General features: G+C 43.8%; 1 protein-coding gene across 1 annotated transcript in view; it reads right to left on the reverse strand.

Moving 5' to 3' along the window:
• frem2a (FRAS1 related extracellular matrix 2a) overlaps positions 1-20,023 on the reverse strand; it is a 114,450-nt gene extending 94,427 nt beyond the window's left edge. The window contains exons 1-2 of the mRNA XM_075487640.1: positions 14,903-20,023; positions 12,044-12,133 (exon numbers count right to left, since the gene is read on the reverse strand). Of these exons, the coding sequence (XP_075343755.1) occupies positions 12,044-12,133; positions 14,903-20,009 (5,197 nt within the window). The 5' untranslated portion in view covers positions 20,010-20,023. The remainder of the gene's footprint in view (positions 1-12,043; positions 12,134-14,902) is intronic.

Raw genomic sequence — 20,023 nt, forward strand, 5'->3', positions numbered from 1 at the left:
GCCTGATGTTGGCACACTCAGCTCCGTGTTTGGTCTCAGAATGCGGACGTAGATCGTACTCTTTGACAACCGCCACCGCCTCATAACACAAAAGACATATCATTTTTTCTCCTTGAAGCACAAGCACGTATTCGCCTTCCCATCTTTCTTGAAAAAGAAAAATTATTCTCTTCCTGGACATTTTGGGATCATCATTTGTATTTCTTAATTCCACTTGTTGGGAAAAATCGCCTCGATTTGGAAACACTGCAGTCTAGTGGCGGGATGCCGTCACTTTGCGCGTAACATAATCGGCATGCATTGTGGGAAATATAGTTTTTGGTCACTGCACGTATTTGACTTCAATCAGACCTTTTAAGCTCTCGTCATAAAATGACGTGGCAGGCCACATTTGGCCCGCGGGCCTTGAGTTTGACACATATGGTGTAGAGCTAGTCTGCGTTTATTGCGGCGTGTGTTGGTAGTGCCTGCGCACATCTGTCTCAGATGTAACTTTTGTAAGTGTCTGCTAATACAAAGGAATCACTCCACGAATACACCATGATGAGGGAAGAATCCCATTCAAGATCAGCAACAGTCCATCCATACATCCATTATCTGCCGCTTGTCCGGGGATCGGGTCGCGGGGACAGCAGCCTGAGCAGAGAAACCCAGACGAGCTGTCCCCGGCCACTTCCTCCAGCAACAGTATTATAGCATATTATCTTGAGTTCTCTCTTCAGAAAATCTCTGATTATAGTATCTTCCGTGGGCAGTCTACACTTGTGAATCAGATGACCTAACTGCACTGACTAAATAACACAATGGCAGCATTCGCCACGATGGTTAGTTAGTGGGTGTGTACAGGTGGGCATTTTTACGACAGTGTAGAATTTCAGTTTGACCACTAGAGATGTCTATACTGCCGCTAAACTACCTTGTATCCCTTTAAAGTTCAGTTTAAATTCTGTGAAGAAGTTTTTTTCATACCTACTCAATAAACCTTACACATAGTCATGTGGCACACACATGAAGATGGAACTATCACTCACAGATACGGGGATGTGAGAAGACAGTGTTGACATTTCCATGTGAACATCGTTCTGCATTATTGCGAGGACACCTCGCGTTGTGCTGAACAGGCTGCACGTTCATGCACGGTAACAGCCACCACTGCACAACGAAGGGACATCTACATCTGAGACATCACGTCACTGCCACGTGAACAAGCAGAGGCATTTCGCAATTTTAAACTTTCTTAAAAATCACTAGTCATAGGAGTTCTTGAGTTTCCTATATGTGTGTGTTTGTGTGCGACTATGTGCACATATGAAACTGCACTCCAAATCAAATCAAATCAAATTTACCACGGCAAGACCGTGCTGTTCCTGTGTGGTACATCTATTCTGTCGGTTGTGGTGTGGCCTATCCCTTAAGTCTCTCTCTGTCTTCTGTACGAGTCCCCAAATCCCTGTGCAACTGGCAAACAAAGGGATATAAGCGACCAAAAATCTCAATGATGTGTCTCACTCTGACTTTTGAAAAAACATGTGAAGTGCTGTGACACTCCCTTTGCTAAAACAGATTCCCAGTGATATTGCAGTGGTATTAGGAGCCCAAGCACCAACCATTTGACAGGAATGTCACTCAAATATTAATACAAATATCTAACTCCCCTTCAGGGCATTTCAGTGCCGTTTAGCTTATTTTCACAGATGTGTGGTAGCTCCTTTGCTGGCAGGCAGGGCATGTTTGCAACTAGTAGCAAAAATTATGTGGAAAGATATGTGTGTTTTGCCAGGCTAATAGTTGACTGAAAATACTTAATTTTACAGGTCCTGGAGCAGCATCATAATCAAAGGTATGCACTCTTTACTGTATAAGTGTCATTTACACTTAAAGGTGGGGTCTGTGATGTTTTCTGGAGCATTTTTTATCATATTGTCTGAAAACCTCCTCACGACCCCAATGCACCCACTAAAATAGAATGTTTGGAAAAAAAACTAAATCTTTTAGTCCATTGTAGAGGGTGTAGCAAGAGGAAATGTCTGACCAATAGAAGTAATGATGAGAGTTACTTCTATTGGATTCTGACACGCCAATCAACCGTCAGCCCCCCTCCCCCCTCCCCCCTCCCCCCTGTGCGTTCACAGACTCGTGACTCGTTCATGTGTTTTGAAGGCGTGGTTTCGAGGGGTGGGCTGAAGGGAGAGGCAAGGTTGTGTATTTTCAAAAATATAGCTTGCAGGAACCGTTTTTCCAAGATCTCATACCCCACCTTTAACTCAGGGCAAAAAGCAAACGGATACCTCCTGATGTCTTAATAAAAAGCATATGCAACTTCAATTACTTCAAACGCTTATCTGAAAGTTTAGTTATTGTTAATTCACAGGACAAAAGAAAATCTTCTGCTTTACATGCATTGTGATTAATTATTTCTATACTGGTCACTGTTTGACCACTTTTTACAAAAGACTTCCAATCAAAAACATTGTAAGGGTGAATCTGATGCTGCTCCTGTTTGCAATTCAGAGAATACCATGTGCAAAAAGGAAGTGAAGTATCCATACATTACGCCCCATGGACTCAAACACTCCATGCACCCACAGGAAATAAAAGTGGGGTGTGACAGAATAAAGCTTTGCATCCAATAGCCAATAGGCATGACTTTGCTGCAGAGGCACTTTAAGCTACCTTGCACGTTAAAACATTGGAAAGTGACATCTGGGGCAACGAATCTTCCCTCCTTTGAAGTTCTTGTGATATATTTAATAACTACAGTGAGTAGTTGTTTTTCACTGATGTCTATGAAGACAGCAGTTTATGGCCCTGGGCATAGCTTACAGGAAGAAGGCTTGGGGACAAAAACAGCAGTGGCTTCCTTGAGCTGCATACGGGTTTGCAGCTCTACGTCTGTACGTGCGTTGCCTTGGTCTGTGCTGTGCACTCACAGTATGTGTGCATTCTGAGCGTCAGATGAACAATGACACCTGAAAGCATTTGGCCACCAGCAGGAGTGCTCATCACAGAAGCACAACTTAAGCATGTGGATCACTGTAACTTCTCCTACGCCATCAATATAATATTCAACAGACGGATGAGTTTAATGCAGCTCAGGACAGTTACGAGCCCTTCTGAGACCAAACTGTAAAGAGCACCAAGAAGATAAAAAGCTACTGAAACCTTCTTTCCACTTTTTTTCCTCTCAGCTCTCATCCCCCTTCATTATCTCCTATTTTATTTGAATCCTTTTCATAATGTTTATTTTAAGGTTAATGGTGTTTTTTAATCAAACAATGAGGAAGAGCCCAGGATATCTCCCAACTATGTTTCTCCAATTCTAGGTGAGCAGAAAAATCGCACCCGAAGCATTACTTTATACTGTAAAGCTTCTACGATTGAAATAAGATGGTCCATTAACAGAAGTATAAAGATTAATCAATAAGCATCAGAATCCAATTTCAACATTGGAGAAGTGATTACAGCGGTATGCAGACCCCTTGCTCAAATATAGTGTCATAAAGCAGTCAATGGCCCGATTCGACCATTTAAATCTGGTCGAACAAGGTTTTACTCCTGATCCGAACTGAGTCAAAGCAAGATTTCCACGTCAGTATCAGACAAACTTCGTAGTGAGTGTAGATATAACTTGGATTTTATAAGAAGAAAGAAATATCGGTCTGTCGAGTAGCATAACAGATCTGAACACTCATTTCATAATACAACATGGTAAATCCCTGGAAACTAATATCCCCAGCAATTTCATTTTTATTTACAAAAGATATAGAAAATGACTTGGTCACATTTACAAAAGAAAAAATTAACATCTACGTGCAAGGATTATTAAGAACCGTATCAGATTGCATTGAATGGATTGAAATCAAACCAAATCGTTCCGTTTAAAAACAAATCATTCCTGAAACTTAAGTAACTTGATATGAATCACAACATTTTTATATATCCAAATATCTTTTTTTTTGTTTTTAAAGCAGGAAAAGAAAAAGTAAGTACAAATGCAAAGACAGTACAACAGAGAATGAGGTTTTATGTGAGCTAAGTTTAGTTTTAAATGAACTGCAATAAGAGGGATAAATAAAAAGATGAAAACTAGATGTTAGCTGCTAAGAAGTTAAAAAGTTACTGTCTATAGCCAGATGACAGTAACAATTGGAGTGGAGAGAATTCAGTAACAATTCTTGGTTGTAATGTATTCATAATGTCCACAAATAAAAATCCTAACATTTGCGTTCTGCTCATACATTAGATCAGACGGTGTTTGGTTTTTTGAATATTTGCATGTCGGACATCATGTCAGCCACAACAAAATACTGAATCAGACATGATTACCATGATGGAAAATCCCTCCATGGCTCTCAAAGTCTCATGCTCTCATCTTAAGGTTCTAATGAGATGCAAATAATCATACGCAACATAGCAGAGTGTGTAGTCATAATCCTGCAACAGAGAGAGCCATCAAAGCTTTGACAGACAGACACGGCAAGCTGGGCCAGACATGGCAGTAAAACGAAAAGCTGATGCCTGAGATGGAGCCGACGCTCATCATAATCAACCACAACACACTTTGAGAGTTAACTCCACGAGATGGAAACACTAAATATTAAGATTGCACCCCAGTGGTAGAGAAGATTGACAATGAGGCAAAAATAACACTAAAGAACAGAAAAGACAATGCCACTGATGTTTAGCATTGCAAAAGAGTTAGCAATAAATAAATCATACTGAACAAAAATCCAAGACTGACTGTGTGAGAAGGGGGGAGATGAAGGGGATAGAGACAGGAGAGCTGGGCTCTGGGAGAAGTGAGTGACTGTGAACTCCTGAACGCAGACAGATAAAGAGAATTCTCTCCTAAAGCCAGGGACGTGTTTGCGAGGGCAAATCAGCCTGAGCTGGATGCTGATGTATTACTACCTCACATTTCTGTTCTGGTCAGTAAACAGTGCTTTACTGATGAAAAAAAGAGAAAAAAAGAGAAAAAAAAAGTGTGGGGGTTAACCTGGTCCATTTGCGACAATGGCTATGGCGAGTTTAAATCTAAAATTGTTTCTTGAGACTTGGTAATCTAAGTGAATCAGCACATATTCTATTACAAAATACCTCATTTGCAGATTTAAGCATTAAAGGTATTGAAAAATTAAAATATAACCACCTTAACAAATAGTCAAGATTTAATGTGATATTAAATTCAATTAATTAAAAAAATACTTTATTAAAGGGAAACTCCGGGGCATTTGAAGCGCAATCCCATAGCTAGAGGTTGTCAAATACTGACAGTAGGACACAGACTGGTGCAAATCTGCGCTCCCTGTGCGGCGATTGCGCTGTTTGCGCAGCCTGTCATGCTGGCCAAATACGTGGTGGCCAAGGGGCAAATAATAAACCTTCCACGTAAAACAACAACTTGCACACTGCAGAAACGTCACACCACTTTATAAACCATCCGACAATAAAGTCACAAGCCTTATCATCAAAACCATATACATGGTTCTCACATTACTGGCATGGGGACGTTACAAAACAACTTTATAAACAGCATGTAACTCACCAGTTGTCGGTATGCTCGCGCATGTGAAAGCCCAAAAGAGTCAATGGACGATAATCACATATACAAAACAATTATCTTCTCTAGAAAAACTGCGTTCAAGTATTTAAAACATTACAACAATACATGCCCAGTAATATTGGGAGCGCCAATTTGCACCAGTCTGTGTCCTACTGTCAGTATTTGACAACCTCTAACAATGGGATTGCGCTTCAAATGCCCCGGAGTTCCCCTTTAACCCCCGAAGGGAAATAATATACCACATTTATTTACATTTATATATATATACATGTATATATATATATACATATACAATATATATACACACTAACCATTTGTTACTATTAAGATAGATGGGCAAAGACAAAGAAATACACAGTAAAACCTGGAGAAAATGAAGGCCTAGCAGCAAGAATATGAGTTTTAAGCAGATATAAGAGTGTGTGTCTGGGCTTCCTTGGAACAGGGAGTTTCAGTGCTGAGAAGAAAGGATTCTTTTGTAACAATGATTTTCATTTTAATCACGAGGAGCAGGATAGGGACAAAAAAAAAGAAAGTGTTATCCCTCAGCCGCAGTTCTATCTGGTTAAACACCAAGTGTTATGGCTGGTTCTTCATACATTTTTAGATGCTCTTTGTTGAAACTTCTACTGCGAATCAACGCAGGCAGCTTTTATATGTAATACTAAGATTTTAAAGGCTCACGATTTGCTCATTTACAGGTTCATTCATTTATCTTAAGGGTCTCCTAAAATGGCTTTCATGTTCTTTCATGGTACATACTGTAACTGCAGCATCTCTTGTCGTCTGTTTAAAAATGCTAAAATGCTCAGACTCCTGTCTTTTTTTAGCTCCTCTTCAGACAGTTCAGTCTGACTGATGGGCATTTTCGAAAAAACTTCCTTTGAAGGCTGCTAAGGTAGCCTCCTGGCACACAATATTCAAATGTATGACACTTATAAAGATAAGTTATTGTATGAAAGTCTAGATTTCAGACAGGTCTTTCAGGCAGTTTAGTTATGAACTTGGGGTATTGTAACTTTACAGACATTTTGCATGCACAAAAAGCTATTTAACACTTTTTAACACCAAAAATTATATGAAGAACTTCAAAGACCCTGCTGTCATAATTGCATCCATCCATCCATCCATCCATTATCTTCCGCTGGTCCGGGGATCGGGTCGCGGGGGCAGCAGCTTGAGCAAAGAGACCCAGACGTCCCTGTCCCCGGCCACTTCCTCCAGCTCTTCTGGGGGGACCCCGAGGCGTTCCCAGGCCAGCCGAGAGACATAGTCTCTCCAACGTGTCCTGGGTCTTCCCCGGGGCCTCCTCCCAGTGGGACGGGCCCGGAACACCTCACCGGGGAGGCGTCCAGGAGGCATTCTCACCAGATGCCCGAGCCACCTCATCTGACTCCTCTCGATGCGGAGGAGCAGCGGTTCTACTCCGAGCCCCTCCCGGATGACCGAGCTTCTCACCCTATCTCTAAGGGAGAGCCCAGACACCCTGCGGAGGAAACTCATTTCGGCCGCTTGTATTCGCGATCTCGTTCTTTCGGTCACTACCCACAGCTCGTGACCATAGGTGAGGGTAGGAACATAGATTGACCGGTAAATCGAGAGCTTCGCCTTCTGGCTCAGCTCCTTCTTCACCACGACGGGCCGGTGCAGAGCCCGCATCACTGCAGACGCCGCACCGATCCGTCTGTCAATCTCCTGTTCCATTCGTCCCTCACTCGTGAACAAGACCCCGAGATACTTGAACTCCTCCACTTGGGGAAGGATCTCATTCCCGACCCGAAGAGAGCATTCCACCCTTTTCCGGCTGAAGACCATGGTCTCAGATTTGGAGGTGCTGATGGTCATCCCAGCCGCTTCACACTCGGCTGCGAACCGCTCCAGTGAGAGCTGAAGGTCACGGCCTGACGACGCCAACAGAACCAAATCGTCCGCAAAAAGCAGAGACCCGATTCTGAGGTCGCCAAACCGGACCCCCTCAACGCCCTGGCTGCGCCTAGAAATTCTGTCCATAAAAATTATGAACAGAATCGGTGACAAAGGGCAGCCCTGACGGAGTCCAACCCTCACAGGAAACATGTCCGACTTACTGCCGGCAATGCGGACCAAACTCTGACACCGGTCATACAGAGACCGAACAGCCCATATCAAGGAGTCCGGCACTCCATACTCCCGGAGCACCCCCCACAAGAGTCCCCGAGGGACACGGTCGAACGCCTTCTCCAAGTCCACAAAACACATGTAGACCGGTTGGGCGAACTCCCATGCACCCTCCAGGATCCTGCGGAGGGTATAGAGCTGGTCCACTGTTCCACGGCCAGGACGAAAACCACACTGCACCTCCTGAATCCGAGATTCGACTATCCGGCGGATCCTCCTCTCCAGTACCCCCGAAAAGACCTTACCAGGGAGGCTGAGGAGTGTGATCCCCCTATAGTTGGAACACACCCTCCGGTCCCCCTTTTTAAAGAGGGGGACCACCACCCCGATCTGCCAGTCCAGAGGCACTGCCCCCGATGTCCACGCGATGCTGCAGAGGCGTGTCAACCAAGACAGCCCCACAACATCCAGAGCCTTGAGGAACTCAGGACGGACCTCATCCACCCCCGGGGCCTTGCCACCGAGGAGTTTTTTGACCACCTCGGCAACCTCAGCCCCAGAAATGGGAGGTCCCACGTCCGAGCTCCCCAACTCTGCTTCCTCATCGGAAGGCGTGTCGGTAGGATTGAGGAGGCCCTCGAAGTACTCCCCCCACCGACTCACGACGTCCCTAGTTGAAGTCAGCAGAGCCCCGCCCTCACCATACACGGTGTTGACGATGCACCGCTTCCCCCCCCTGAGCCGCCGGATGGTGGACCAGAATCTCCTCGAGGCCGTCCGGAAATCGTTCTCCATGGCCTCCCCGAACTCCTCCCAAGCCCGAGTTTTTGCCTCAGCAACCGCCGAGGCTGCGTTCCGCTTGGCCTGTCGGTACCCATCAGCTGCTTCCAGAGTCCCACTGGCCAAAAAGGCCCGATAGGACTCCTTCTTCAGCTTGACGGCCTCCCTCACCACTGGGGTCCACCAGCGGGTTCGGGGATTGCCGCCACGACAGGCACCGACCACCTTGTGGCCACAGCTCCGGTCGGCCGCCTCAACAATGGAGGCACGGAACATGGCCCATTCGGGCTCAATGTCCCCCACCTCCCCCGGGACATGGTTGAAGCTCTGCCGGAGGTGGGAGTTGAAACTCCTCCTTACAGGGGATTCCGCCAGCCGTTCCCAGCAGACCCTCACAATACGTTTGGGCCTGCCAGGTCTGACCGGCTTCCTCCCCCACCAGCGGAGCCAACTCACCACCAGGTGGTGATCAGTTGACAGCTCCGCCCCTCTCTTCACCCGAGTGTCCAGGACATACGGCCGCAAGTCCGATGATACGACTACAAAGTCGATCATCGAGCTGCGGCCTAGGGTGTCCTGGTGCCAAGTGCACATATGGACACCCTTATGCCTGAACATGGTGTTCGTTATGGACAATCCGTGACGAGCACAGAAGTCCAACAACAAAACACCACTCTGATTCAGATCGGGGGGGCCGTTCCTCCCAATCACGCCCCTCCAGGTCTCACTGTCATTGCCCACGTGAGCATTGAAGTCCCCCAGCAGGACGAGGGAGTCTCCCGGAGGAGCACTCTCTAGTGCCTCCTCCAGAGACTCCAAAAAGGGTGGGTACTCTGAACTGCCGTTCGGTGCATAAGCACAAACAACAGTCAGGACCCGTCCCCCCACCCTAAGGCGGAGGGAGGCTACCCTCTCGTCTACCGGGGTAAACCCCAATGTACAGGCGCACAGCTGGGGGGCGATAAGTATGCCCACACCTGCTTTACGCCTCTCACCGCGGGCAACTCCAGAGTGGAAGAGAGTCCAACCCCTCTCGAGGAGGCTGGTTCCGGAGCCCAAGCCATGCGTCGAGGTGAGTCCGACTATATCTAGCCGGAACCGCTCAGCCTCGCGCACCAGCTCAGGCTCCTTCCCCAGCAGAGAGGTGACGTTCCACGTCCCAAGAGCCAGCTTCAGTAGCCGAGGATCAGACCGCCAAGGTCCCTGCCTTCGGCTGCCGCCCAGCTCACATTGCACCCGACCCCCATGGCCCCTCCCACGGGTGGTGAGCCCGTAATTGCATATGAACTGAAATTAAATCATCAACCTCAAAGTCTGCAAGTCATTAGAGGACATTCCTCTTTCTAAAAGCAAAGGTAAATGCTGCAGTTAATCTGTAAAAAATGCATGTGTTGATGCTGTGAGCAAATAAAATTCCATTCAGCTATATTTCAAGTTAAGAAAATGTTTTAAAAAAAAGTTAAAGTCAATCCTTTCGGGCTGAAAAAATAAGGGGAACTATTATGATGATACAGTAGAATTTAAGCATAAAATACAGAATTATCTTATTCTAGCTTCTCAAATTAATTTTTTTTTTTTTTTTTAGAAAAATAGATAAACAAATACTAAATTTTAAATTATGACTGAGTTTTGTGTTCTTTTTTTCTTTTTTTTTTTGTGACTCTCTGAACACACCACAGTCAGGCAGAATCCTGGGAAACAAGAAACATTCCAGCCCATTTTAGTTAACTATAGAGACCCCAGCTAGTCTTAACCTGTTAGAGAAGGTTCTTCCTGCCACTCTTCCCTTGTAGAGCCTGTAATAGGGTCACATAATTACCAGTGGCTCCCTCAGAGCTCTGCCCAGCTCAGATGCCCAGGGCTCTCATTACCCGCGATGCTGCCTGGGCTCTTAAATATCAAACACTTCTTTGTGCTGGAGGCCTGACTGCCCCTTAGCCTGCAGCAACCCCTCAATGCTCATGCTGTGCTTGCATGTGTGGGATTGTCTGTGTAAATGTGCACCAGCACACATGCAGATTAGTGTTTTGAAGTCATTTTTATCATCAAAAAGGATGCCCGATTACAAGTACTTTATCTGTTATACATAATGCTCACTTCCTGTAAAATTGAGACTTGGTTTTGGTGTATTTGCAGCTCTGTTTCCCGGTAATGCTGCCGTATAACACAATTGTTCTTTTGAATGTCCCTCCTTGACAAATGTTTTTTTTTCATCCAGAATCAATTTGCTTCACTACCCTTAAGGATTAAAGAAGCCAAAGTGGATGCAGTAAACTTACACACCGACAATATAAACTCACGGATTTCAAGTAGTTCCTTCTAAAAGCCTCAGGCCTTGTTAGCGCAACCAAAAATTAGAAAAAGAAAAAAAAAAATGAATTAAGCACTTAAAGAGCACGGACAATCGATTAGTCAACCTCTCTCCTTTCAAGTGCTTAAAAAAAACAAACCTGTTATTCTTTTATGCATTTTGTCAGAAGTGTATTTTATGCTTTTGTTCCAGGGCACTTTCTTGTTAGTGTTTTACAACAACAATATGAAATACACTTTTAAAAATATGGGTCTATGGTGATGACAAAATCGCAAACTATTTAATGTTCTTGTGATTTGGAGAGCACATCTAACTGTTTGACCTGCAGGAGAGAGTCTTTTTCATATTTACAAACTGTCTCCAAGGACATAAAATAAGAAAAAAGAGGGAAACGCTTCAATGAACACAAAACCTTTTGTCGTATTTGGAAAATGACTGACTTAAAGCGCATCTTTTTCTTTTCTTTTCTTTTTTTTTTTTTTACATTTAAGTGTTTCTAGTCATATAATTGTTTGCACAATTTCTGCAACTGCATGCACCTCTTAATCTTTTCCTCACTTACGGATATTCTTTACATAACACTTCCAGCTCTGGACCACTTCAGAACTGTGAAGGCTGCTCTGCTTATCAGACCAACATCTTCTAGAGACGAAAAGATGCTACACTGACACGAGAACAACTTATTTGAGTCCTAATGATATAATCAATGCACTGTGTAGCATACATTCCTAATGCAAGAGCTTCTCTATGTTGAAAAACATGACCTAAGAAATCAGCTTTTTATCAAAACTAAATATGATGTAATAACACTTGGCATGTCCCGCAGTCAAATTGACAAACGATACTGGAGGTCTCATTAGCTCCCTGAACAGTGAAAATGATCTGTATCAATCATGGTATCACAAAGAGTTTTCAATCTTTCACAAACCTGAGCATCTTACCAGGTCACCATTAACACAACGCAACAGTATTTGTCGCGCTCAGATACAGATTGAAAACCTGTAGATCTGTCAGAACTACTATTCTGCACAGGTGTTTTGAGTGACAGATCATTTCATGGTTAAATCCAGAATGAAGTGTAATCAGAGCCCAAAAAATACACTTCACTGATGTGTTGATAAAACATGCTGAGAACAACTTACAAAATTAATTGTCCTTCGAGTTGGAACAAAACGCTTGACTGCTGACTTGCACGTGCCTTATAATCAACTGAAGAATCTCCAAGCAAAAAGAAAAGGGACTGACAAGCCAGATGAGAAATGAAAAATTCAGGAATTCCAGTAAAATCTCACCGTTATCCTCAACTGAGAAATGGAAAACATCTGATGTGGCATTGTCTTCATTCCGCAGCACATAGCAGATGTTCAGGTCATCAATATCGGCTGTAAAACAAAAATATATCTACTTAATTTATGCACTCATATTGAAGTGTTCACATAGAAGTGTAAGGAAAACAGGTGTAAAAAGTCCAAGAAAACAGAAAACAGTAAGCTGAAATTTGATCAAGGACAAACACAAAGTAGTGATGAAAACCAAACAACAAAATGTGTTTTGAACTTGTTCATTTTAAAGTACATGGTTTCATGGAGGAGTCAGTGTGTGGTGATGCATAATGGTAAATGTATAAATCTTAGGTGAAAAAGATGTGTCCTTGTTGAGACTTTAAACTTACAAGCTGAGGCTACATATTCATATACATATACATATACATATACATATACATATACATATACATATACACATACATATACATATACATATACATATACATATATGTATACGTGTTTATGCATATATATACAGAGGAAAGAAATTTGCTTTTCGAGATTAAAAATATCTTTATGTGATGTTTCATCCCTACTACTGAAATGGCCTCAAACACTTTGAGGTTATTTTACAGCTTTATGGCTTGTTCAAACACTCCCTCTGTCAAATAATTGTTCAAAGATGGAAGCTGTACCGTCACAGCACCATAACGGCTACAGTAACAGCAGGTCTCTATTACCACATTGATTTAATTTCTTATCAGTACTCAGCGTGAACAATTTTCTATGAGAGGACACATTCTGAAAGTCATGCATATGTAATCCAGGATGATAATGCCTGAAACATAACCTGACATAACCTGAAACATAAGACAGATCAAGCTAAAACAACGGAAAATGCTTTAAATCCAAAAAACTTGTGAGCCGTCTGTGTCAGCAGCCCTGAAAACCGGGTGATGATGGATCTTTTAATGACAGACGAGGTAAGAATGTTAAAAACAGGATTGCGATGGGCACCACATGGACATCTGTTTTCCTAACTTCTCTGAATTAGAGGGTTGTGTCTGCATTTTTTTTTCTCACCATTCTCCAAAAACATCTATTACAGTGAAGAAAAAATCATCAACACTGTGATAGGGCTTGGCCCCGGCAAACCACCTTCTTCAATAATATATGTTGGAGGAAGGAGGTTCATAAAAGTATAAACCCCTGACTCCTGGCTGGGACGACAGCCTCGAACTGTAGATGGCTTCCTGTAATTGCTGCCTCTCTCCCATACTGACATAGACACAGTGATGAAATTTAAAAAAAAAAACTATAACTATATTACATTTCTATATCACAAAGTAATTTGCAAGAGTAGCATTCTGCTTTCGTATAAGTGTTGTGGAAGTGCTGCAAGACTCCTGCAGACCTCTGTTGTGCAGACTTGAACTTGTGGACCTTACAAATGTGAAGTCAGCACTGTGAACTCGGGGGTTTGGCACAATGTTCATTCAATATTTAAAGAGAATGCCTCTTGGGATGTGCCCTGGAAATAGGACGAGTAAATAAAGAGCAAAGGGTTGTCTCTTTCACCTGACTGATTCCTCTGACGAGCCTGTTTTCTCTCTCTGACTCAATCTCTCATGTCCCTTCTCTCATTCCTTATTTCTCTCATGTCACCTACACCCCTCCATTCCCTTCACTCGCCTCTTTGGCACTCTCTCCCACTTTGCCTGCACTCTCGTCTCCCTCTTCTGCCCTTTGCTTCTCCTTCCCTTTGCACTTGTGTCTCATCTGTGCCCTTTTTGTTTCAAAGACTTCAGCCACATAGAGGTTCAATGAGGTGTCAGTCTCCTGCGGGCTTAAGAGTTTTCCAACTCTGTGTTCTGGAGCCATGTCAGTGCTTACACCGAACAGGTGAATTTTCATACTAGTTGGTTTAATTGCCTCAGCATGATGACTGCTGTCACTTTAAACACTAATCAGTGGCTTTGTTGTCTGGGTTCTTTCTGCAATATCACTCAGCAGACATGCACACATGTAAAAATGTGTTCGAATTCACTGATGAGGTAATGCATGTTGTCAGGGGACAGTGATACATGTTCTGCAAGCTCTGTGTTTTCTCTATTCATTTTCAAGGTAACCCAAATTTCAGTTTATTGTCTCAAACTACCAGAACTGGCTGCAACTCAAATACCATGCTGTCACTTTGAGCTCAGCACTGACCTTTTCCCACATTCTTCTACCTGTATCCCGCTTCATTTCACAGACCTCTGTAGAGAACATCAGATGCGAACATTTCCCCAGAGAAGCAGAAATAATAAAATATTCATTTATAACATCAACTAAACATCAGTCTCTAACTTTGGTCCGCTAATTATGATTTGATGGGCATAGCACATCTAAATCAGGCTCACAAATTAACTATTGAAATTCCCAAGCCAGTATTTGTCACACAATGTGAATAATTATAACTCCATAAATTAAGTTCTCTGGGTAGCGCTGTGTGAAAATTTAATCAAATCTGGTGGAATGTAATAGTTTGATCACACAAAATCATAATCAAAACCATCTCCATTCCCAAAGAAGCAGAACAACGACGTATCTTAAAATGGAAAGGATATACAATTTTTTGAATTGCCACTGTTATTTGACTTAGCAGAAATTATTTGTGGTACATTAGTTGTACCAATATTAGTAGGATAATTGCTGTATTGCAGAGTGGAATAAACTAAAGGTGATTCTGTTAACCAGATGTGTCAGATTACTTAACAAACTGTCATCATTTAATCATTGAACCACAAGGTGATATTGATTTAAACAAACAGACCTATCTTTAATTGTCTTACTCATTTGATGCAACATAACTCATTGTGATAATGTTAAGGGTTTTGAGCTTACCTTGACTAAATGTGTCAATGGAGTTGTTTCCATGTCTCAGGTTAACAATGTAGCCGTGTTTGGGCTGTGCTGTGATGTGGAACACCAGGAAGGCTGGTCTGCTGTCTCTGTCCTGTACCCTCAGCACTTTGGGGCTGATGGAGAACCCCAGGTGACCTGTGGCCAAAACCTTTAAAGTAGGTGCACCTTTGTTCACCACAATCTGGGGGACGCCATTGTCGATCGCCACAATGATGATCTTCATGGTTTGAGGGCGTCTAGTCTCGTAGATTGTGTCGGGGAAAACATAGAAGTCAGTGTGCGTGCCATCGGTGACAGTAAAGGAGAAAGAGTCCTCCGGCGATTCAGTTCCATCATGTTTGTAGCTGATGAGATTTTCATTGAGGTCTTGTTTTGTGAAGCTGGTGACAGGTGTGGATTGGTTGTAGAATAGTTTGCCGTGAACAGGCGGCTGGGTGACAGTAAACTTGATCAGCTTCTCAGCTGTATCCTGGTCTTCAGCAGTGAGCTCAAATGGTGTTATAAGCTTAAATTGCCCTTCTGTGACAACCAGGCCGTTTACAGTCACGACAGGTTTCTTATTATCAACATCCACTATAGAAATTCTAAAAGTTCTGAAAATAGGGTTGTAGCCATCAGTCACTTCAAACTCAAAACTATCCATTTTCACCTCATCATCTGAGGTGTGGATGTAGAAAATCTTACTGCCAGCTAGTTGAAGTTGAGTAAAAGACACAATGGGTATCCCGGGATTATCTGTATACTCCAAGTGGCCCCTGACAGGGGCCCGCGTGACAGTGAAGACCAGGTTCTCATCAGGGCTGTTGAGGTCAGTGGTGCTCAGTAGATCTGTGGTCAAAGTCACTCTACCACCTTCTCTCAGAGACACGCCTTTACTGACCACATCTGGGAAAACCATGTCAATACTGCCTATAGTGATGTAGAAGTAACGATCAATGAGTGGATTAATTCCATCACTTACATCAAATTTGACCAAGTCTCGGATGCCCTCCTGACCATTGTGTGTGTAAAGTAAAAGTCCTGCATCGATTTCGGCCTGTGTAAAATTCATGCCAAGTGTGATGTTCTCTAGAGACCCAGATGGGGTTATTCTCTGCAGGAGACCCTGACCAGGTCCAAACCGGATGATATATGTCAGCATACTGTCATCTGAATCTAAATCAGTTGCTTTGAGCACTTTATTGTTGATCTCTTTGGTCTCTCCGATTTCCACCTCCAGGCCGTCATTGATAGTCATTCTGGGGGTCTCATCATCAACAGGGATGATCATAACCATGGCTGTTTTGTGCACAGAGTATTTTCCATCTGTCAGAATGACATCAAAGCTGTCCTCTGTTGTCTCTGAGTCATCATGTTCATAAATAATACTCGATGCCTCTCTAATCTGCTCTAAAGTGAAATTAGTCACCAAAACCGAGCCTGTGGATAGCTGGTTTAAAATGGCACCATGTTTAGGAGGTTTGGAAATGATAAACATCAGCTCCTCAGGTGGAATATCAGCATCTCCTCCATTTAGAATCGGAGTGTCGATGACAATGTTCATCCCCTCCATTACCACTATCTCCCTCAAGTAAATCTCTGGCTTTTCATCATTTGCTGGGATGATTATGATTGGGAAAAAATGCTTTTCTGAGAAATTGATGCCATCAGAACACCTAAATGTAAACCTATCCTCCACTGGCTCAACCCCCTTGTGAATACTCTGCACATAGTAAATATTTCCCTCCCTGATGTCTCTGATGGTGAAAGCACTGATAGCTGTTCCCGACCTTGATTTTTCTGAGCCTGGGGCAGGGGATATATTTTCCACATAGCCCACGGTGGGCTGGACAATGATGGTGCAAAGTATATCATCCGATGGAGTGTCATTATCGTCAGCATTCAGATGCTGAGGGCCAATGGCATATTTTTCTCCTTCAATGACACTGAATTGAATCCCGACTCCAACCTCAGGAGCCTGATTGTCAACAGGAAGAACAGTGACTCGAACTTGGACACCATTGACTTTATTTCCGCCTACAGTCCAATCATCAGACATATCTGTGAGAGTCAAATTGAATCCATCTTGCTGGGAAGTAAAACCTATCTCACCACTGGTATGTGCATATACAACCACGCCATTAATTATATCAGCTTGTGTAAAACTAGTGGCAGGCACTCCTTTAACTAATATTTCACCCACAGCTGGAGGATCTTCCACAATAAATGTAAGCTGGAGATCATCTGTGTCATCATCATGGCCTTGAATCACATTTGTAGTGATTTCTGTGGCTCCATTTTCCAGCACATCTATATGAGATCCGATAGTTCCCACAGGAAGGCTGACGGTTGGAGTTTCATCATCAACAAGCTTAATATTAACTTTGACTGTCACAGTAACAACATGAATACCATCACTGACATCCAGCAGAAATTCATCACGCACTGTCTCCTCTCCACTGTGAATATATGATATCTTCCCCTCTGAGATATCGTTAAGGCTGAAAACTCCTTTTTTCTCCAGGTTGGTGAATGCAACCTGAATCTGGCCATGTTTAGGGGGCTGGCTCAAAGCAAAGGTTATTTGCTCACTCTCCGTGTCGAGGTCGGTGGCATCCATCTCAGCTATGGTGATGATATGCATGCCACGCTCAAACACACCAAAGCCAGTGTTTGTAATCTGGGGAGGTTTGTTGTTCACTGGCTGCAGGTAGATAGTGAATGCCCCTTCAACACTGTTTCCAGCTGTATCTTCAACAGTGTAACGAAATTGCACAACATGGGCTGTGATTCCCAGCTCAACATCTGGGGGGGCATAGGAGATCTTATGATGGTTTATTTGAGCTTGTGTGAACTCTGTCACTTCACTGTCAGGGCTGTCTGTCAGAACCAAAGAACCAAACACAACTGGGTTATTTTCATCTGTATCTGTTGGGGGCTGGATAACTGTGTACTTGAGGTCCCGGTCCTCAGAGTCCAAATCCATATAGCGCAGCACCTCTTTCCTGAAGTGAGTGAGCTTGTACTCCTCAACAGTCATCTGCAGGGTGGTGCCAGGGAACAGCTCAGGGGGTACATCGTCTATAGGTAAAATACGAATAATGAATACGCTTTCTCCTGATAGATTAGGGGGGTCGTTGTCATCCTGGACTGTGAATACAAACTGATCTGTGATTATTTCCGTGTTGTGAGGGCCTGTGTGCCTGTAAAACAATTTCCCATCCGTGATGTCTTTCTGAAGCCACTCTGTCACCTCCTTCTCATACACCTCTTCCTCTGCATTAAATCTCCAAGAAGACGGGTCCTCTGGGGCATCTGACTGCCTGAGGAGCACTGTGCCAATCGTGGAAAAAGGGGGAACAATGGTGAATTTAATTGTCGAGTCTTCAGAGTCAATATCAGCAGCGCTGAGCATGAGAGGAGATATAGGTATCATTTGATTTTTGAGAAGAGTCAGACCAGTGTTGGCATTGACGATTGGGGGTTCATCATCAGTGGGAACAATTGTAATGGGAAAGAGGAATTCTACTTCATTTTTCCCATCTGTCATCTTGAAGACAATGTTGTCGCTGTATGTGTCACTCCCATCATGCTGGTATACAACAACTCCTGTTGTAAGGTCTGCATGTGTGAAAAATTTCCTGTGAGATCCCAGCACCATGAGATCCCCGTGCCGTAGTCCGTCCACCACGGTGATAGTGACAGCGTCCAGGTTGTCCTCATCGCTGATATCCAGGTTATAAGTGCTGATGAGAGGCCGAGACTGCCCCTCGTACAGCAGCTGACCTGTATTACGTGTCACTACGGGGGCCAGAGTGTTCATTGGCTTCACAACAATCATAAACGCAAAGGGGACTGACACAGCCCCCTCTGTGTCTAACACCGCAAACTCAAGCTGGAAAATCCTTTCAGTGTCTGAGTCCAGTGATGGTGGCACATAAGCTATTTTCAGATCACGCAAGTCTCTCTGGTAGAAAGATGTTATTGGGAGGTTTCTGTCATCGGTGCTGACTATGTAGCCCTCCTCATAAGATAAGGGGGAAGTGATGTTGAAAATAAGTTCCTCTGGGTCTGATTCTGCATCCTCAGCGGCAAGCATATCTGGTGTGAGGGCAGTCATAACAAACTGGCTCACCTCCATCATCATCATGGACACAAAGCTGGGTTTGGGAGCAGTGTTCTCCTCTCCCTCCTTAATGCGAATCATAAGATGAAAATACTCCTGTTTGACCAGGTTGCCTTCCTTATCATGTAACTCCACAACCATGGGAACATAGTCTCTGTTGGGAGACTTGCGGTCAAAAGTGTGCTCATAGCGGATATCAGCCTCCGTGAATTCATCACAGCGCATCATTGTGGAAAGTTTACCCCCATCTATGAGTTTTCCATATCTAGGCAGCCCACTGCTGCTGGACAGGGATGTCACCTCACATTTATAAGAGTCTCTGTCATATGTAAACTCTAACATCTTCGTATCAATGGGATTACTGATCCCTTTGAGATTATCAACAGTGAGAGGAATGTTTTTGGTGAGTAACTCCAACTGCGTAAAAACTACTTCAACCTCCATCATGAACGGGATGATAACGGTTTCGGTTTGTGCGTCATACCTGAGCTGCAACCGCACTCTGTCTTTAGATGGACTCCTCGAGCCGTAGTGGAAGTATGTCACGTCACTGGGACCGAAATCACAGGGAAACTTTTTGGGAGAGAGATGTCCCGGTGTCTGTGAGAGCGGATCATTTTCCAGGACGGTGATGCTGCAGCGGTCTCCCGGCTGTGTCTGTATCACCAAATCATTGATTGGGTCGATGAACACCGACCTCCCGAAAGGCACGCGTATTCCATTGTTGGCCACCAAGATAGCATCTTCTGATAGTTCAGATCTGAGTGCGTAAAATAATCCAGAGCTGTCGGGTTGCGCGAAAACGATACCTGTTACTGCAAAGCACAAGAGAAGTCTGCTGAACAACATCTTCGCAACAGAAAGCAACCCTGCTGCCGAGCTGCACGTGTTCAATGCCCTGGTCTGTTTTACTCTAGATGATAAAAAAAAAAACAAAGTGATGGGAGTCAGGAGGATGTCTGCACGGTGGCTCTCGTGCATCTATCCATCCGAAC

Source organism: Odontesthes bonariensis, chromosome 16, assembly GCF_027942865.1.
Source record: "Odontesthes bonariensis isolate fOdoBon6 chromosome 16, fOdoBon6.hap1, whole genome shotgun sequence".
Lineage (NCBI taxonomy): Eukaryota > Metazoa > Chordata > Actinopteri > Atheriniformes > Atherinopsidae > Odontesthes > Odontesthes bonariensis.